Genomic DNA, 21123 nt, shown 5'->3' with positions numbered 1-21123 from the left:
ATGATCCTGTCCACATTGTGGCCAAGAGCAAGGCTAGAAAGAACGCAACAGGTGAATAGAGCTATCACACTCCATCTGCTAAATCCTCCCTGCCCTCAAACATTCACTAAGAAGTTTAGTTTCCCTGTGAGCTGGAAATTAAGTTTGAAGGTCAATGTCTTTGTTCATACTTTTGCTCACAGCTCAGGGGTCCAGTAGGCTTCTAGCAGCTGTGCAGGGTCAGGATGCAACCTTCTGAGTCCTTCCCGTGACACACACTACAATAAGGCTGCAGCAGATTAGCAAGAAAAAAGCCTTAATTTCATTAGATGTCCAAGTTTTCTTGCATTCTTATGTTCTTTTGTCCTTTTCCAGTAAAAAGGCCAATACTACCTAAGTTTTTAAATATTTTTGTTTTATTAGCTGTAGATTAAAAAAAGAATAAATGGTTATTTCTGCCAAGAAAGGTACACTGCATGCTCACTTAAACAATTCCACAATTAACAGATTTATTCTAAGCCTTAATTCTTAAATGTTATGGCAGAATAGTAAATTATTTTCCAATTTACTACAGACGACTAATTTATTTATCCCTAATTTATATGCTTTCTTTATGATGCAAATTAGAATCTTATTAAACTGCAGAAAAAGCACAGCTTAAGAAACCAGTTTTAGTCAGTGAGCCAGTTAATCACCCTCACTTGTAACAGAGAGACTGCATTTAACAGAATTTATTAGAATTGATTACGCACATAACATTAACTGTTTTCTTCATAAATACCTGTAGTTAACAGATAGAACCATCAGTTTTTAATCACTGTGTCCACAATCTTTTAGTTATGGGATTTGAGTTTTCACTAATTTTTTAACAGAATACACTAAAAGTGAAACAAGCTTTTAGAATTGTTGTCTTTTTTTGTTGTTATTTTTTTTTTTTCTGTTAACTTTCTAAAAGCTAATCAACTTTGAATGAAACAGTAATTGAACCGAAACAAACTGCAATGAGAAAATAATTTTGCTTTATTTGTGTAACTGCAAGAGCTGTCCTAAGAGGACCAGTCGCTTCAAAAAAATTCTGGGTCCAGGTGCTCAGCCAGTTTTATCTCCCAGTTTAGCAGTTTGGCTCTGCACAGGAGAAAGTGAGACTTTCTTAGATGAAATGTATGCACACCAGGCTCTTCAACATTGTTTTTGAAATTTCCCAAATATTTCACATACACAAATGTAGAAGAAGCAATGGCTAATCATATTGGCATTACAATTATTTTGTTTGTGGCAAAAAAGTTCTTCCACTGCGTGATATTTCCCTACATTTATTTGAATAAATAAGGGAAAATACATTTGATCTATTTTAAAAATAATTTTATACTATACATTTTCATTAAATGCAAGCTCTGATTTCAAAGGTCTTGCATTTGTTAATACTAGTTTAAGTAAAATATCAGATTCGACAGCATAAAAGGGATTATTTCTCAAATAAAAGTGTTCTAGGACCAAAACCTTGGAATGAAATGTATTTATAAGTGCAATTGACAACTTTCACAGTTCAGAAACTTTAATCAAAACTTGAGGATTTATGTAAGTAAAAGAAAAGCTAAAGAGAATTTGTACCTCTTTATCCACCAGAGACAGATGCCTATTACCCTATGATACCTGAAGAAATTGCTATGAGTTATTTATCAGTACAGCAGATTTTTTGGCATACAGCTGTCTCATGAGCATTGAGTAGCTTCAGTTCCCCATGCTCAGTTATTTCATCTTATACTTTATTCACAATCCTCCAGTCCTGCTCCTCTATCTCATCATCCTAAGGCAATACCACCAGATTTTTTTTACCTGGTCATTACCAAAAACAACAGACTGATCTCAAATCACCCCGTGGGATCTTCTAAGTGGTGACTTCTCTCTAACCAGACAGTCTCTCCTATAAAGAAAACTCACTGCCCTTTTTCCCGTGTGCTAGTTCCTCTGACAGACTGGGTTTCTCATACTAAGTCCCATCTAAACTACATTACAATGACTCACATAGAGTGTTAAAAAAGTCTAGCTGAAATAGAAAGGGATTTGATTCCCTGCATTTCCTTGCCTACAGAATAAGTTATCAAAAGAGGTATCAGGTAACTGGTACTAACCATTTTTGAGAAACTTTTGCATTTTAACTTAAAACATTTGGCCATCAATAATTCTCCTTGTGTGCCCTCTCTTTGTGCTTCCTTCTCCTGGCCCCCTCCCTCCGTGGTTCAGACTGACATTAAACCACACCAAATCTAGCAGAGGTAAATACCAAACCTTGAGTGACAGATGCCACTTGAAACACCTCCTGCCAGCTCACCCATTTTTCTCAGTTAAAGTGCTATGATTTGATCACATACCGAGAAAACTGGTTCACCAAATGGGCATTCTGGTATTTCTAACCATCTCAGATAACTATCTAAAACTCAGCTTTGACAGCTTTCTGACAGAGCTTAAAGTATGAGGGGTTTTGTTTGTTTCACTCTCCTCAATTTCCAGACAATCCATATTAAACACAGAGAGATCGTGCTACCTCCTGCATGCCTACATGTGAAGATAGATGTGAGCAAAGATGCGGGAAAATTAATCCCAGCAATGAATATGGATTTGTTTCCCAAGTAGAAAGGAATTCACAGCTTTGAATAAATGAATGAAATTAAATAATAAAAATTAATCCTCCTGGCCAAAATAAATGATTTTATGAAACAAACAGATGGAATTGCAAGGAGGAAACAAAACTCTCCTTTTAAAGCTTAAAACCAAAATTGCTTCTGTTGTCTTTAATCTGATTTAAGTTGTATTAAAGGTCAACGAACATTGGAGCAAATATTGCTAAACACTGCACTCAATGGATAAAAAGAAAGGGGAAGGTTTGGCTTTATTGTCCACAACACATCACACAATGAGCTCACCAGAGTTACCAGCTGGGGCCTCGCAAACCACATTGACCAAATAAGGCAAAGGGCTTCGTGCCTGGAATCCTTTCCCAGTTACCTCACCCGGCTTCTGCTCGCCTTACTACAATAATTGGAGAGGTCATTTTTTTAAACTCAGATGGAGTAAATCAACAGGCTGTCCAATGCAAAGCTGGGTTTGTGTAGTCTCTGGAGAGAACTCAGCTTTATTTAAACTGAGTGTGTACAGAAAAGGAATAACCAAAATATGTGCAATAAAAACAGAAGAGCAAGTAGTATAAATCAAGAAGAGCAAGTGATGTAGATTTGTATATTGCTGGTTAGATTACAAACGCTAATGTTTTTTGAGGAATGTTTCTCAAATTTGTTGGGTACCTTCAGGTTTTTGAAGTGCATGTGAAGAATTGGTCTTTAATGTTATTCTTGTGATGTTCCAAATACACTTGAACTTTGCACTCTGAGTTTATACTATCTCTGTATTTAAAATATAGCTTTGTAACATCAACAGGATATATTTTATCCTGCATATTTTTTATTTCTGTGACCATATTTTTGCCTAAACTCATTATAGTTTTGAAGGAGAAAAGAAATATTCTCATTCTCATGCTCTGTATTAAAAACATTTATATGATATTCATCACGGTAGCAAAAAATCTTCTGAATTTATTTATAACTAAAATAAAATGATGATTCTCATACTTTATTTTCTGCTTTTTTTCCCTTGGGAGATGGAGTTTGCTTGTATTTATCTGCAACTGAATTTTATCTAGTGTTTTATAAAAGAAAAGAAAAAAGCCCAGAAATCACTTTAAAGTGCTCTCTTCACATAAACTTCCCCCCAGCAAAATCTGACAGTAGTACCTAATCTAATTTCCTGTTTTGTATATTGGTAACACAACTATCTAGCAGTATTTCTTCCCACAAAATTTGGAAACACACCTTAAAAGGGTTCTAAAATTTATAATGTCAAAATCCAATTTGAAGACAGAGTCCAAAATCCAACAGTTGCTTGGATCTCTAGTTACTGCTAACACTGCCAATGCTAAAGGCATACCAGTCTCATGATTCTATATCCAGTCTCTTTAAATGTTTGTCCATAAGATAGTATGATGCAAATTAATTGCAAACTGACAGCTCTAGAAACGTGACATTACCATCAGCTGTGTGGAGTTTGCACCATCCACAGAAACACAAAATCACAAAACATGCTAAGTTAGAAGAGACCCAAAAGGACGCCCAAGTCCAGCTCCTGGCCCTGTGCAAGACCATCCCCAAGAGTCACACCATGTGCCAAAGAGCACTGTCCAAATGCTTCTTGAACTCTGTCAGACTGATGCTGTAACCACTGCCATGGGAAGCCTGTTCCTGTGCTCAGACTCTCTCTAGTGAAACCTTTTTGAAATATCCAATCTAAACCTTGCCTGACTCAGCTTCAGACCATTCCCTCAGGTCCTGTCACTGGTCACTACAGTAAAGAGATCAGTGCCTGCTCCTCTGCTTCTCGTCATGAGGAAGCTGCAGACTGTGATAAAGTCTTCCCTCAGTTTCTTCTTCTCCAGGCTGAACAGAGCAAGCGATCTCAGTGTCTCCTTGTATGGTTTCCTCTCCAGATCCTTCACCACCTTCATAGCCCTCCTTCGGACACTCTCTAATAGCTTCTTGTCTTATATTGTGGCACCCAGAACTGCCCCCAGCACTGGAGGTGAGGCTGCCCCAGCTCAGAGCAGAGCAGGACAATCCCCTCCCTTGCCTGGCTGGCCATGCTGTGCCTGATGTCCCCAGGACAGGGTTGGCTCTCCTGGCTGCCAGGGCACTGCTGCCTCATGCTCAACTTGCCATGGACCAGGACCCCCAGGTTCCTTTGTGCTGCTCTCCTGCATCTCAATCCCCAGCCTGTCTGTACATCCAGGATCGAACCATGAAGAGCACAGGGCAGAGGACGGAGCCCTGTGGAACCCCACTAGTAACAGGTCACCTGTCTGATGCCACCCCACTCATTAAATCCTTTGTGCCTGACCTGTGAGCCAATTCTCACCCACAGCATGATGTGTTTATTCAGTTGAATGCTGGACATTTTGTCGAGAAAGATTCTGTGACAGCATGGAAAGATTACACCGGGCGGCTTCCCTTGATCAGCTAGGTAGGTTAGCTTGTCATTAAAGGAAATCAGGTTTGACAAGCAGGACTTTCCCCTCATGAAGCCATGCTGGCTGTGACCAATAACTGCATTGTCTTTCAGGTTTTTTAATACCTCCCAGAATAATCTTCTCCTTAACATTACCAGGCACTGAAGTCAGACTAACAGGTTTCTATGGTCCTCCTTCTTGCACTTCTTGAAAACTGGCCCAACTTTCACCAGCTTCCAGTCAGCTGAGACATCTCTGGTTTCTCTTCAAAGAGCAACATGTACACAGAAAAGTTTTGGGGTTCTGCGTAGGAGAGGGATGACAGAGAAACAGAAGCCAGTTTGGATTTGATATGAATATTGTTCCACACAGTGTAGACTAACACTACGGGGAAAAAACCAGCTCACATTTGCTGTGGACCTGCAAGGTCCACTCAACTGATGTGTCTAGAAAAGACCACAAATAAAAAGTGACATCCTCACTCCTCCATGGAACTTTCTGCTAAAATCCAAACAACAAGAAAACATTTGTATCTTTTGTTTCATTATCAGCACAGATCATCCCAGAGGAGTTCAAAGAGCCAAATTTCTGTGCAAACCTTCATTAACTGCAGATAAATAACCGGCAAGCTCAACTCACTCTATATTTATAAGAGCCCATAAACGCTCAAGGGCTGATCCCAGTGAACCGAGGAAGGGGGAAAGCAATCTGAACGTGTTCCTCACTTTACCAATAATGGGTTTCACAAAGCCCAAATTTCTACCCTATTTCATATGGGTCTCACTTTTCCTAGATCATAAGTTGCTATTTTGTAATTACTAAAAAAAAAAACCTGAATGTAATTAAGCTCTGGCTTGTTTGTATTGATACCATTTAGTTAAAGGTCAACTGTAATTGCTTCCACTGATAAAAATCAACTCAAAGGCAAATGTATCACACTTGGTTATGACGGTGTTCTGAATCTCTCATTTCAGAGTTTGGCAGTTAAACTCCATGTGCAGTGCTAAAAAATATGTTTGTTTGACATTTTATAAAACAATGACCTGGGAGAGCTGTCCTTAGGGTATCCATGTGTCAGGCCAAGTATCCTGGACTCTCCAAAACACACAGCACTGCATAATAGTGTATTAGACACTGGAGTAAGAGTTAGTTGAGCCAGGCTCCCCCCTGAACTCATTCTGTACAATGTAGTGTGGCCACAGACAAGTCAAAACAACAACTCTAAGATAAGCAGATGCCCATATTTCACATGGAAGAGAGACAGAAAAGAAACCAGCTGTTATGATATACCAAAGAGAGAGGACTCAACCTGTCCTGTAGTGCCCTGCCTTTAATATTCTTGACGATACAAAAAACAATGGTGTCATCTTCGATTAGATCATTATGTATGTGTTGACATCTACAGAGTGATATATTCAAAGGAAACCTGAGTGCCTTACAGAGTTCTGCAGAGACTCCTGTGAAGCACCTAGGGCTTGTCCCTGTCATGCAGCAAGACAGTCAGTAGTATGGTGGGTTAAGCTTTCAAACAGGGTGCTCTGAAGAATGATATCCCTTGAACTATGAGAGTATGAAATTAAACAGTACTGCAAAGAACTGGAAGACACTACTAAAACCTATTGAAAACTAAAAATAATTTTGCGCTGGGACTAAATTCTGATTTGTGCAGCATGGTAAAAAAAACCTCCCAGCTCTGCATCTCACAGCAGCATAGGGGTGGGACAAGAGAAGAATGTTGTTGTACACAAAAACATATCAAGTGAAAGGGTACAGAACACCCACTTCAGAGAAATCTGACCTCAAGTTCGCAGTAAAAATTCTTCACAAACATCTACTTAGTTCCTGTGAGGAAGCTGTCCCATGTGTTTGTTACACGTTCACAGTAGCAGTACAAGTGGTATAAACCTTTGGCGTTTCTTTCCAACAGCTCTGTTCTTCCTCTGAGTTTTTTTGAGTACAACACAAGCACAACCTCACCTGCAACATCAGAGAGCTTTTTTTTTGTACTCATTTAACCTTACAAATGGAAAGTTTCCCAGAAATTTTTATGAGCACCAATATAAGAGGCAAAATGCTTGAGAACTAGTGTATTTATGTAGATAGAAGGAGCTGTTACTAACCACAGCTTCCATGCATAGCCCTGAGACTGTGATCAAAGCAGTCCCCCATAGGAACTCAAAAATTCAGGATCAGACTGAAAACAGCTCTTCCAGACTAACAATTAATTCCAACATATTTTTCCCCAATATATCTGATTTCCTGAGCTGACAACTGAACCCTGGTGTAGACAACCTGCATTGTCTCTCTCACAGATATAACACTTATCACCAAAGAACCAGATAAAATTACCAACTGGAGCACTTACACCTTGGGAAAATGCCTGGAGAATATTAAGATGAATACTCTGGCAAAATGAACATGAATCACTGCACTGCATCAGCCATGTGAAAAGGAGAGGGAAAGCAGAGGCAGGGATCATGCTGAAACTGTCTTCTGTCTTTATACAACGTCTGCTTGAGGGACCCATAGCAGCTGTTTGAATCCTCCCTGAGGTTCTGGGTTAACCCAAGATGCAGCATAATGCAAATGCAGACATCAGAAGATGAACACAATGCCAGATGGAAGGAATGTGCAACAGTAGCAAGAGCTGTGCTCTATGCATATCATCAGTCTTTAAGCTCCATTTCTAAACTGCCTCCCCTCTGAAGCAAATTTACTAACATATTAATGACGATAGCATCAAGTCTGTTTGAATACAAAATGCCTGATTTCAGTCCAGCCTTCAAAACACACTGATAAACTCAAATAAACACGAAATGAAAAACAACCCAACCCCAGCCACTTACTTTTGCTGCTCCTATTTGCTCTTTTCGAAACTTCTCCAGCGGTGCTATTAGCACATCATTAGCATTCTGGATCTGCAAAGTTAAACATAAAGGATACCTTCTTAATACAGAGTATTTGCAGAAAGTGGAGCCACTGTAACGCTGCCAACGTGCAAGACTGAAAAACCCATGTCCAAAACATTCTGGTAAGAGCAGAAGGCAAATAATTATGTTTTCTTTACACAAAACATACAACACACATGTACACTAGTCTACTATGGAATGCTTTTATGGATAACTAAAGCAATTTTGATGGAAGATGCAATATGCAATATCTTCCAATATGCAGAAGATTTTCTTGTACTTTACTTCCATTTCTTGCATCTTGCCTAAAACCAGAATAGAAAATGAAAACTTTCAGGAACATGTTTTGGCACAACAAAGAAAACAAACACATGAATACTCTCGACAGGAGTGACTAAAAAATTCTGTGTTTATGGAAGCTGAAACTTTTTGGCTATCCCTTTGGAATAGAGGCCTAGGTACACTGAACAGAAGAGAGTTAGGCAGAGAACTCTAAAAAGTTAAGTGGGCTCTTAAAAAAAAAAATACTCTAAATTGGGTTCCTTCACTTTTCCAGTTTTTAAACCAATTTGAGATGTCCTGCAGCTATTTTTATCTCTTTAACCTAAACCAGAGCTCTTAATGAAACACAGTTTTCCCTCATGGCCTTGGTTTATTTAGTGTAAATTCACTCCTGGGAACTCCTCCCTGAAACCCATTCCCAGCAGCAATCACCCAAAGCAGTCTGTAGTAATTTGGGACTGGAAACAGACATGCAGCAGTATATAAATGGCAGCCAAGCCATCATGCCACTCACGCACCAAGGAAAGGTAACATAATTTCCCCACGTGCCTTTTAGGGACGGGGGGAATAACCAGTCAAATTGACTTTTCTGATGAAAATCAGAGAAGCTAAAACTGTCAACATACCAGAAATAAAGTACAATAAAACACATTACAATATTCTGTTATACTGACCACAGGTAAAACTCTGGGTTTTCTGCACAAATAGATTCTTTTCTCCGTACCAGTACAGTCTTCACTAATACTCATCATTTGGGCTTTGGCAGGTTTAGTGGTCTGGGCAAAGCTAACATGTACCTAGGTCAAATGTGAATTAATACCATTCTTGTGGTTCTTCCATAACAGTAGTTGGTAAGTTACATTGTCAGTTGAGCACTGAAACTTTCCAAAAAGCTGTAATAAAAACCATATAGAATAAACCCATTGAAATACAATCGCTCTTTCTTTCCAAACCTAACATTACAATTCAAAAGAACAGAATCATCACAACTCTTTGCAGGGCAAAGTTTTAGGAAAAGCTGAGACTCTCTTTGACACTCCTATGAATTGAAGTCCAAGACAGCAATGACAACACTGGAATGCTCAGTGATACTATGATCAAAACATGATATATGTAAAAACAAAAAATCAGGCACAGATGAGGAGGAATGTTTTCATTGCATTCAACATCCTTCATCAGTTCCACTGGACCAGACTACAACACTACATTACTCTCCAGGTGGCTGCTTCCATAATACATAGATTTTTAGCTATCATCCAACAATCTAACTGGGACTCATCACCTTTTACAAGGCAAAGTGCATGCACTTAACAAAAGATAATTTCAATTCCAAGGATCACTAAAGCAGATAAACTTAAGTGCAAAACTTAAATGACTTGCCTATTACCAAGCAAAATTGCAGTGCCTATGTCTGGACGCAGCAGCTGGAAGTTTTGATAGCTCACACAGCATGTACACAGCTTTTAGCAACACGCACAGAAATCACACATGATTGCTGGAGCTACTGGTATGGAAATACGGATGCAATTTTTTTTTTTTTTTTTCACATCCCAAACTAAGTTTTTCTCTGCCATTTAGATTCATTGCTAGATATGTCACAGTTCAATTAAGGGAGACATATGTGGATTACAAAGTAGTTATTTCTCATACCAGCAATCACTACCAGTCCTGTTGCTAGTCATTGCCAGTCAAACTAAACCCATGTGCAGCCAAATGGCCCCTCCCTTAACTCAGGGCTACTATGGTCATGCAGCCTCCACGCCACACCAGGAGACCTCTCTGCATATATTGTCCTCTTGGCAGAGTTAAAGTAACGGAAACAGAACTCCTACCCATCTCACTCAAAGCTGCTGCAAAGCACATGAAGTACCTTGGAAAAAGAGAATCCTGCTTCAAACACCATGAAAGAACATACGCATAGGAAGCATATGAGAAGATTAATCTGAGAAGCATTTATTTTTTATATATATTTATTTAATATTTTATATCTCTATAATATGCATAATATATTATATATTATTTTATTAAATATTAATTTATTATATATTAATTACTTGCTGGGCTGAAGTACAATGTTATTACTCCCACAGTTATACATGAAGTGGGAATGGACAGTAGGCATTGTCAGGCTTTTATCTAGATGGGGTCTGTGCCTCTGAATAGACCTGCTAAGCCACGTCCACAGAACACACTGCAAACTCATCCCTGGGCTGTGAAAGGTTCTACTGGCAAGAGCCCTATTGTGACAATTCATCTCCCAACAAAATTAGGAGCTAGGCAAGAAATAGGCTTTGGTTTTGGGGAAGGAGAATGTGGTAGCAAAGGATATAAGAAAATCCCAGCAGATGCATTTCAATAGCCACTATTACAAGAGGTAGAATGCTCCACTGTGTGAAGACTTCCATCGCTTTCCACCAGGTTGCGCCTAGCTTTTGGAAACTGAAAATTATAGAGAAAGAAGAAAATTTGCCTTACATATTTATTTATTAACTTCCTTTCTTTGTCAATTACTATCAACTACCATTACAGTTTCCTTCTTAAGGGTTATAAATCAGGATACAGCCCTCCCCCCTCGCCCCCCCCGCCTCCAGCAATCTTCTGCGTCCCCTTTTAAAGTAGCAATCTGATACTCCCATGATCATTTCTACGGAAATCTGATTGCTTTAGATAATTTGACATTTTCACTGTGTGGTCCTAATAGAGTAACTTTTTTGCTGCCAAGAAGATAATCCCTCTCCTACTCAGTTATTGTGCTAGGTTGAAATCAGGGACACAGGGAAACAGGCAAACCATGTCAAAAAGACTGTAACTGTTTTTTTAAACAGCAACTTCAGAAATCCATGTAATGTTTAAAATACGGATCTTAACCTTCCAAGCTTATTCAGATTAGTCACACCTTTAGAGAAGCTACATTTTTTTTGATCTAATAGTTATTGAATGTTAAACAGTTCCAGTGGTCATCATGGTTAATATGTGGAAGTCAATCAAATTATGTGATTGTTTCTCTTGTTTGGCAAAAGCAGTAGTCTTTCTCCAGAAAAAGAAAAGAAAAAGAATAACATTAATTTACTGACAGTTCATCAGTCTTTTTTAATTAAGATGCTAGACAAGTATTAGCAGACATAATACAAGAATATTACTTTGACATTTGAGAGAGTTATATTAGATACAGTAATAAAGATTTTCTAAACAAAAAATACTTACACAGATTTTTATCTTTGATATATATAATTCCACTTACAGTTAACTCTACGTGTTGATAAAAGCACCATTGAAATAAGTACCAATAAACCACCCAGAAGTTGTAAAGTATATCTGAAAAAGTAGCATTTAAAAATTCAAACCACTTTTTCTAAGGCAGTTTGGACAACTTATGAGGTTGGTAATTGTTGCATAACTGCAACATTTCAATACACTCTGAAAGCCTTTGAGACAACATAGTAAAGCCACTTAAGTTGTCTTTCCTGATTCATGATCATCCACTTTTCCAACCTACCCTCCCTCCTTCCAGAAGTTATCTGTGAAATTGAATTTAAGCACTAATACTGAAATTGAACTGTGGTTTTCGTGCATCACAGAGAAGCTCCACATCTACACTTGAAGACACTTTGGGCTAGCAATTTTTTAAACTTTTTTTAGTAAAACCTTCAATCATTACAATGAAGAACATTAAGAAAATCGTAATAGTTAGACAGTGTGAGAAAGGGAGGAATAAATTTCTTGCAAACATATCTGAGCATCTTTAAATTTTCTTAAATTCAACTCAACATTAATTTTTTTGAATGAGTTTTCTAATTAGTTTTCTGATTTTTCTGAATTTGGGAGAGTAAATGATACACAGACTGTACATGCAGCATTCTTCTTCTTTTACTTAAATTGAAAGAGAGTAGATTAAGATTTACATGGAAAGAGGGTAGGCTTAGATTAGACATTAGAAGGAAAACCTTTATTGTGAGGGTGTTGAAACACTGGCACAGGTTGCACAGAGAAGCTGTGGATGCCCCATCCCTGGAAGTGTTCAAGGCCAGGTTGGATGGGGCTCTGAGCACCCTGGTCGAGTGGAAGATGTCTCTGCTCATGGTAGTGCTGGAGTTGGATGATCTTTAAGGTCCTTTCCAACCCAAAGAAATCTATAATTCTGCTTTGGTAGAACCAGTGGATATAAACATAAATTTACCTAAAAAACATTGATGCAGCTGCTAATTAATTTTTAAATACTAACAATACAGACAAATTTTAAGCTGTGAATTGTTTTATAGGCTTTTATCTTCACCTTAGTGTCTACAGTGCTGAACTGCATTATCAAGACAAGGTAAGTAAGTCACAGAAACAACTGAATTAATAGATTTACCAATTGCCAGAAGAAGACAGCAATAACTTAAATGAGGCACATTTGCAGTAACAGAATTAGGAATTCTACTAAACTTATCTGAATGATAGCACAACATTTTAGCCATGAAAAGCTTTTGGGTTTATCTAGGGCTTCTTGGGAAAAAAAAAAAAAAAAGTTCCAAAATCTGCTATGACTAGTTTTCATGGCCACACAGAATGACCACACCAGCACATAGTAAACAGAACTCATTTCCCTGAAATGCTGAATGACTCACAAATTCTGAATGCTGACAAATACTAACTTTTTTCATGTCAGTATAAGACTTGTAGAAAACACAAATGAAATTCATTCAAAGGGGGCAACAAATCTCATAGCTAATATATGCATAGTAATGCATTTCTAATTTAGAAAATATTTCTCTACTAGAAAAAAAGACATCATTTAATTTGAAATCTTTCCCCCAATTCCTAACATCTGATCAAAATACCTCTTCTTTCGGTCTTATCTACAGCTCCTAATCAATACAACTTCAAATACAACAGTTGAGACCAAATACAGACAACCAGGCTTTCATGTATAACTTTTATCATAACTTATGTATCAAATTGTATTCCATAAAGAATATAAACATGCCAGGATAAAACACTAGTCATGTATTTAAGTGCACAGTTTCTTTTTTAGAAGTTTAAAAGGGTAAATATTACACAAAGCTAATATTGTGGATTTCAATGCCTGTAACTACTTAGCAAGACAAATATTTTTACAGCTTTCTAAAGAAAACTACACAGACAAATCACATACTTAAAAACAAATAATATACTTGAAGTTTATCGTAATATCTCTCACATTAAAAAAAAAAAAAAAAAAAAAAAAAAAAAAAAGAGACATCAAACAATAGCCAAGCTGGTTTTAACTTCCTAAAAATATCACTACCACTGCCATATATTTAAAGTAAAGCTGATGTTAAAGGAGATAGAGAATGAGAAGATTATGAAGTTTTAACTACAGTCAATTAATAACATAGACTGGACATTTCCATGTACAATGTGTAATTCAACATTCAGTTTCTTACCAAAGTCTAAAGATGTATCAAGTGATATGAATACATTGCCACAAGGGCATGCTTATAAATCACATGCTAATCAAGGCTGGGAGTAGTTATAGCCCTAAATCAAAGAATGGTTTGGTTGAAAGAGATCATCAGGTTCCACCCTCTGTCATGGGCAGCAATGCTTTCCACGAGAGCAGGTTTTTTTCCAAGTGAACTTTGATTTTCTATATTGCATAGGTTATGTGTAAAAACACCTTACTGTACTGTCATACCTGAAGTGACTGTTAATATAATAGGAAATTACACAAGAGAATATGCACAAAGGCTGCCTTTAACACAGAAAGGCCAGTCTCCTTATGAAGTCCTCACAACACATTAGAGGAAGAACAGAACTCATCTGAAGAGCAATTGAAGAATTTCAGATGTTAGGTGTCCTCAGGAGCTTTTTTCTTTTTACTGATTACAGACCAAGCAAATAAAAAAGCAGCCAACATTCAAAAAAGCCAGTCTTCATGAAGAATCTGACTCAGATCTACAATCTGCTTTCCAAGCATAACATTAAAATTCTAAAAAGCACACACCGATACGCAGTGTAAATACACATAGAGCCACAGGGATCATCAAATCTTAAGGATCATTCAATCCCCTATCCAGGGACTGAACCCACAACCTTGGTGGTATCAGCACCAAGCTCTGACCAACTGAGCCAATCTTCAGAGTTTTGTGTATCTAGACTTTGCAATTACTTGGTAGAGGTCTTGGTAAATGAAGGCTTCCTGATACATTCTTCTATCAGAACATCTAATTATGGGTGAGTGGAAAAACTTGATTTGAAAGCTTCATTTTTTCCAAGTATTGGCCATCAGATTTTTTTTTTTTTTTTTTTTTTTCTTTCAGAAGTATTTACTATTCCAAAAGTAGTAAGTTACAGAGAAAATAAGTAAGATAGGCGTTTTATTTGAAGAACCCATATTTCAGAGACAAATGTCTCAGAGAAATAAGGGTCAATCTTTTTACGTCTGTGTCGTTTCATGAGGACATAGAACCTTAATGCTTGAATATTTACTCCAAGCCCCCTCCCATCAATGCTTCCTTCTATTTCCAGGCTATGGAAAACTGACAAATTTAGACAAGTACAGATGCTGTATCCACTTCTGTATGAATCAGGAGAAGATCCTGAACTTCCCCTTCATCTGGGAAATTATATCCTTTAGAATTCATCTGAAAAGAAAATGGTCCCATACCCATTTTTCGGAGTGACAGAATCATAGAATGGTTTGTGTTGAAGGGTCCTTAAAGATCATCTAGTTTCCCATCTGCCACAGGCAGGGATAGCACCCACTAGATCAGGTTGCTCAAAGCCCCATCCAACCCAGCCTTGAACAGTTCCAGGAATGGGACAGCCACAGTTTCCTGGGGAATTTGTTCCAGTGCGTCACCACCTTCACAGTAAAGAATTTCCTTCTAATGTCTAATCTAAATCTACCCTCTTTCAGTTTAAATCCATTCCCCCTTGTCCTGTCTCTACTGCACAGTTGGTTTCTAGAAGATCCCTCCAAAGCCTTCTCTTCTTCAGTCTGAACAAACCTTGGAGAGAGAAAAGATCTATTAGAAAGCACACAACCTCATTTGTGTAGAACTATACTTGATCTTGTAAAGAGGACTGCCAGTAAAACCTTAAGATCTGAGATAGTTTAGGATACTTTTTGGTGGAATTTTGACAATCCTACTCATCCTAATGAACCCCAAATCTTCCAGCAGAGCTCAAAACTTTCTGGCACAGAAAACTTACAGCGGGTATGGCACGAGAGAATGATTCTACCCCTGTGAGAGCTCTCCAGTTCCATAATCAGTTTTGCTTAAGTCCATGCAGGCCTCCAGGAGTCCTGTGCTGGAGACACCGGCTCACTGCTCCTGTGCTTCATTCTACCCCGCTGCCCATGATGCTTTCCTTCTTCACGGTACTGTGAATTCCATGGTAACAAGAGACCTCCAACTCTAAAGTTTATTCTCCTGATATATTTAAATCCCACAAACAATTACCGAAGCATTTCATATGATCCACTGCCCTTTCTGTGACTTTATGCTTAACTGGTGACACTCCAGGAATTCCAAAGGAAAAAGACAAAAAAGAAAACTCCAAGAAGTGCAAGCTGTTGAACTAGAAACTGAAGGAGTAGAGAAAAAAATATTCAGAGGTACTTCTGAAACCAGAAGTTCAGTTCTGTTAAACCCTTCCATTCAAGCAAGCTATTGCAAAAATTTGTATTACTGAACAAACTGTAAGACAGCACATCCTTCACACATATAGACTCACATATTTTCATATCTTTTTCACTCTCCTCTTCCAGGTGAATAAGATCCTTCACTAAGTCAACAGCCTAAAACCAGGCATTTTTCTCCACCAGTCTCCTGTGCAGGTAAGCTACAGGGCAAGTTATGTACAGAGCATCACACCAACTGTAAATGAGACTAGTACTAACAGAAATTACATCTTTGAGCTGAGAAGGAAAAGAAACTTTTCATCATTCTTGAAAGCATGTTTAATATCAGGACTGTACTTGTACCCTTTTGTGTGCTAATAGTACAAAGAAAAACAAGGAGGGAAGACAATTCAAGAATTACTCCCACAATTGCACTTGAAGGGGAAAAAGAAACAAAAATAAAGAAAATAACAAACAAAATCAAATAACAAACAGTCCCACTTAAGCTAGTATGACTGCTAAACACATTATAAAAACAAGCAAACCTTGGGGAGACTGCTACTACTATCTTTGTGGTCATTAACCAGATGTAACTTTGTCTTGTAAGTTGGGGAGAATATCAAATACCAGGAGGTCCTCCCAGGCCCTCTCTCTGTCCATTTGGTAGTTTCCTTTGTTCCTCCCAAGTATCAGCCAAGGACGAAAATAGTTATAGTTTGTAAGCAACATATTTTGGATGCTCACTGGCAGGAATGACGTTATTTTAGAAATACTCCCTTGCACTATCCTCCTTTTTAATTTGGTATTTTTCAACTACCCACTATCCTACTAAGCACAGTATGTAACTAAAAAGAATTAAGTTTAAAATGCTTTCATTACATCAGCACATGAATGAAGTGTTTTTATAGGCCACATTTCATTAACTTTATACTCCAGCAGTCTCAAAGTTGAGGCATATGCTTTCTGGGCTGTTTCCACCCCTAAACAGGGTTATGATGACCTCTGCTATCTTAGATGAGGGTACAACATAGCAAGTACCTACCAAATACAGCCCAATCACCCTCAAGCATCTTACTTTTTTTCACGGCGGCTCAATCTTTATGGCAAAAGACAATATTTATGGTACTTTGGCACTCAGAGATCCCAAGGTCCAGTACAACCATTCATTAAAACAAAACTTGATTCTCTTGGAAGGAGGCAGCAATATTCTTCGTGTCTGCAATGGCTGTAGAGCAGAAGTTCCCTTCTTCCTCCCAGGAAGCCAAGCCTTATGAATAACCCTGAAAGCCTGGGCCTTTCAGACCATGCTGTACTAACACCCATTAACGTGCTTTAGGGCCAAGGAACAACAGAGAAGTATTAACTCTAAGGACTGGCATTAAGTAGTAGAGAAAATGTATTTTTGAGTTCAAGTAACAGCTACCACACAAAATCTGGAATGTCAGGTGTCCCCTAATAAATCAGTTCATGCACTGCCAACAGCAAGATGTGACAGAGGACATTATCATCTCAGTAACAACACCAACAGAGTCTCAAGGACATACCAGGAAATTAACTCAGTCACTCAACGTTAGATATTCACGGTCTCTGAACTTGACACAGCCACATAAGCTTCCCTTCCCAATCAATGGGGAGAAATAAGCACAGGATGCTTGTGATCCATTCAAACAAGATACATCACATCATGAAATTGCAAGGCTGTCTGCCACCAAACTCAACATACATGAAGGTAATTCTGCATAGATGTATAAAGGCTTAATACAACAGTATTCAGAAGTTTCCAAAAGAAAGCAAATGAACATCTGGGCCACTGGGCTTGAATTCTGCTTTCCCTCAGAGATATTGCAAACCCATTTAAAGTTTTTTGTGATAAACCAAAGTAATCTGGGACTGGGCTAGATATGCTTTTCATTCTGCAAAAAGCAGCTGGATTCAAGAGAGACAGCAAAAACATTAAAGACATTTCAGGATTCAGTAAAGGTTACTGTAATATTACCTTCACAGTCTAAAGTTACATTTATAAAGCTATATGACACTTCTAATGTAACCAAACAGGTGAACTACAAATGTAGTCATACTCCCAAATAGATGAAGAATAAATCAACAAAGCATGGCAACCAATGAAATAGTGTAACAAATCACTTGCTCCAGGGTGAAAAGAAAAAAATAGTCAAATTTTAACTCTATCATCATCCTAAATACGGATCGCGTGAGTTAGATTTTATTATACTAGGTCATACAAAATATGGTTTAGTCTAATCCCAACATGAAGTAGTATTTTAAGACCTCCTGATTTCTTTTTATTGAATTAATTTCTAGCATAGTTATTACATTTATCACCAACTGATTACATGTGCAGTGCTGAAACAGGTACATAATCCAAACTTCTCTTCTGATCTTGGCTATTTTTTCTGTTAAAATCCAAATCGGTAATTGCATTTCACTTCTTTGAGAGGGGATGTCATTCAGCCTCAGAAATAACCAGTCTGCCCTCCATCCCCTGGCAGCATGCTGCCTCCACTACTCACACTTTCTGTCATTCATGGGTACTAAGACACCAGATTGACCAGCTGACTCTGGAATGTGGCAGCTAATTGGTGTCTGACAGAGACAGGGCTCACACAGGGAGCTCACTGAAGCTGAGCATCGGAACCAACAGATAAAGTTGGATCATCAGAAACCAGAAGTTCCTACCATCTGACTCTAGTTATTCAGTGCTGCTCCAGAACCATCTTATGCTACCCACTGGCAGTATCTTATAGAAGAACACCCGAAATTCCCAAGGGAACAAATATTTAACAGAACTATACAAGATGCAGAATGTCTTACAAATTACTTCAAGCATGTTACAATTATATTTCTTCGAGTTTTGTTCATCTCTTCATGAACTGCAACCATCAGAAACAATTCTCAATGACTGCAAGACCAGACTCTGTAGATATTGCTCAGTGAGTGACAAGACATGTAAGGAAGGGTAAAAACAAACTTAGATGAAAATACTTGCACCGTGAATTTACAGCAGCAAGTTTCAAATGTGTCTCAATAGTTCTTATTTTGCATAATAAAGTAGGTTATTTATGACTGAACTTATTGCAGGCAAAAGAAAGTAAAGGTTGCAACAAGATTTCCATACACTAAAAGTTTTTAAAGATGTAAAAATGGTGTTTGGCATATTTAGATAAAGTATATTATCAACACATTCATTTAATACTTCTTTTTAATGCTACTTCCTTTTAATTATCTTGTTCACCTAATGTATTCATTGTCTGCGATTCCTCTGGAGGAAAAAGCTAAATATTCATTCCATCTGTTTTAAATTCCCCATTTGAGAATTTGCAGTAAGCTTAATACATCTTTCTTGCCTTATGAAGAGAAAATATAATTATACTGAAACTCCCAGAATTGTTGCTATTTTACAGCAGTTAAGTTTTAATGTTTGTGTGCTAATCTGTTTTGGTCATAAACACAAGATTCTTGGGCATTGTCAGACCACTAATACTTCAAGCACGACATTAAACAGCACCAAGAAGAAGCTACTCAATTCCTACAATTTGTATGTTGACAGATACTGCATTTATAATCATCCTCCACTAAATGGTTTGGTTTGGCAAATCAATTTTACTTTACATTTTAAAAGCTGATGCTCAAAGTTTCCTGCTGAGTTGAGAAAATACAGCAGACCTACGTTATCAATCACTCCAAGTAGGAGTAAAGTCAAGAGGCTACAAACCTGCCACATGCCCACTGAAAAATCTGCCTCTGATAACATGTAGAGGCAATGAGACCTCCAATATATTTTACGGACAGCCTTAAAAATTATTTACAGCATATAATACAATGTCATCTGCCTACAGAAAGCAGATTAGCTTTAAGAGGAATATTAGAAGCATTGACTTCAAGCATTGGGAACTGCTGAAGTGAAATTCCTACAAATACCTTTATGTTAATTCTTGTTTACATCTTCAAGATACACAAAACAAAGGCTTAAGAAAAAATGGATTACTGAAAACAGTCACATTCCACATATATGCTCCACGTAAAAAGTCAGACATTCTCTTTTTTCATAATTATTTACTTTAAATCTAAAAAGACTGCTATATTTAATTTTCTTTAGGTAGGTGAGTGAAGACGCAAGTTAAATATTTCAATTATTTGGCCCAAATAAGACAAACCATGTATTTTCCTGCTACCCTCATATTTAACAGACTTTTATAAACTTAGATTATAATAGGAAAACCATGTGATGGTAAACTTCAAAGTGTCTTTAAGTTTTTAGCAGACATTTAAAATATATTTATTTTTTAATAAAATGATCACACTAAAATTTTAAATTTATAGCATCTTTTAAAATAGGGGATTACATAAAAATTGAAATACTTTTAGATGCTATAATCCGCTAATAATACCAATGTAAATGCAAACAGCCTTCTGGAAAAGCAACACAAAGCATTCACAAGACAAACATGTAAATGGAGATATGAAAAACAGCAGTTGATAAGAGAAATAAAAAGGGGAGTGTGCTAGTATTTCATAATTGTCTCAACAAATTGAAAGCCAGAGGTCAGTATCAAGACAAAAAAATCCACCTGAATTATTAAGGGGCTTGGCTACTTTTATGACCATTAATAAACACACACTAGTTGCATGTGTTAAATTGAAGGAAATCAGATCTTAGATGCTAAAACATTCAGAGCAAGCACATAACTTGTATGTCATCTCCCTCTCACAGCATACAAAATGGCAAAGGAGTCCTGTCTTTGTTGAAACATTGGATAGTCCCCAGAAGAAGCATCTTCTTGTACAAAGAAGATGTACAAAAGAGACCCAAACAAACTCAGCATTCTTTATAATGTAATTGAAGTGGTAAGGGTAAAAATTCAGAAATTAATATCATACAAAATTATTAATTATAAATTTTAACTTCTGCCCTTCCCTTTGGTAGCCTGAATAAAAATAACAAAATAAATATAAAATAAACATAAATAAATAAATATAAAATAACAAAAGGAATTCCACAGCTCTTCCCACGTGTCAAGACTCTACTCAAAATGTCAAACTCTGTATCAAGTATTACAAGTACTGAATAAAGATGTAAATACCGTCATGTTGTAAATTAGGCTTCATGGGGAAATTAAGATGCAAAGAATGGTACCAAGGGAATTGTCCAGACATGGGTTTAACAATGCTGCTCCTGCCCTCCCACAGTAACTTTTAACAAAATTGACTTCATTCCTCTCACAACATACCTTGCCAAGAAATGGATTTGAATAAAGGGCCCTCATTAGCAATAAAACTTTGGAGGGAAGTGCTGC

At 37.4% G+C, this 21123-nt stretch overlaps 1 protein-coding gene across 1 annotated transcript in view; it reads right to left on the bottom strand.

The window, feature by feature from the left end:
* Positions 1 to 21123, bottom strand: part of ARHGAP42 (Rho GTPase activating protein 42) — a 145920-nt gene that overhangs the window by 59565 nt on the left and 65232 nt on the right. Inside the window, exon 4 of the mRNA XM_040056346.2 lies at positions 7879 to 7950. Coding sequence (XP_039912280.1) covers positions 7879 to 7950 — 72 coding nt within the window. The remainder of the gene's footprint in view (positions 1 to 7878; positions 7951 to 21123) is intronic.

This window comes from Hirundo rustica, chromosome 2 (assembly GCF_015227805.2).
Source record: "Hirundo rustica isolate bHirRus1 chromosome 2, bHirRus1.pri.v3, whole genome shotgun sequence".
Taxonomy (NCBI): domain Eukaryota; kingdom Metazoa; phylum Chordata; class Aves; order Passeriformes; family Hirundinidae; genus Hirundo; species Hirundo rustica.
This window is presented reverse-complemented; position numbering and strand designations above follow the sequence as displayed.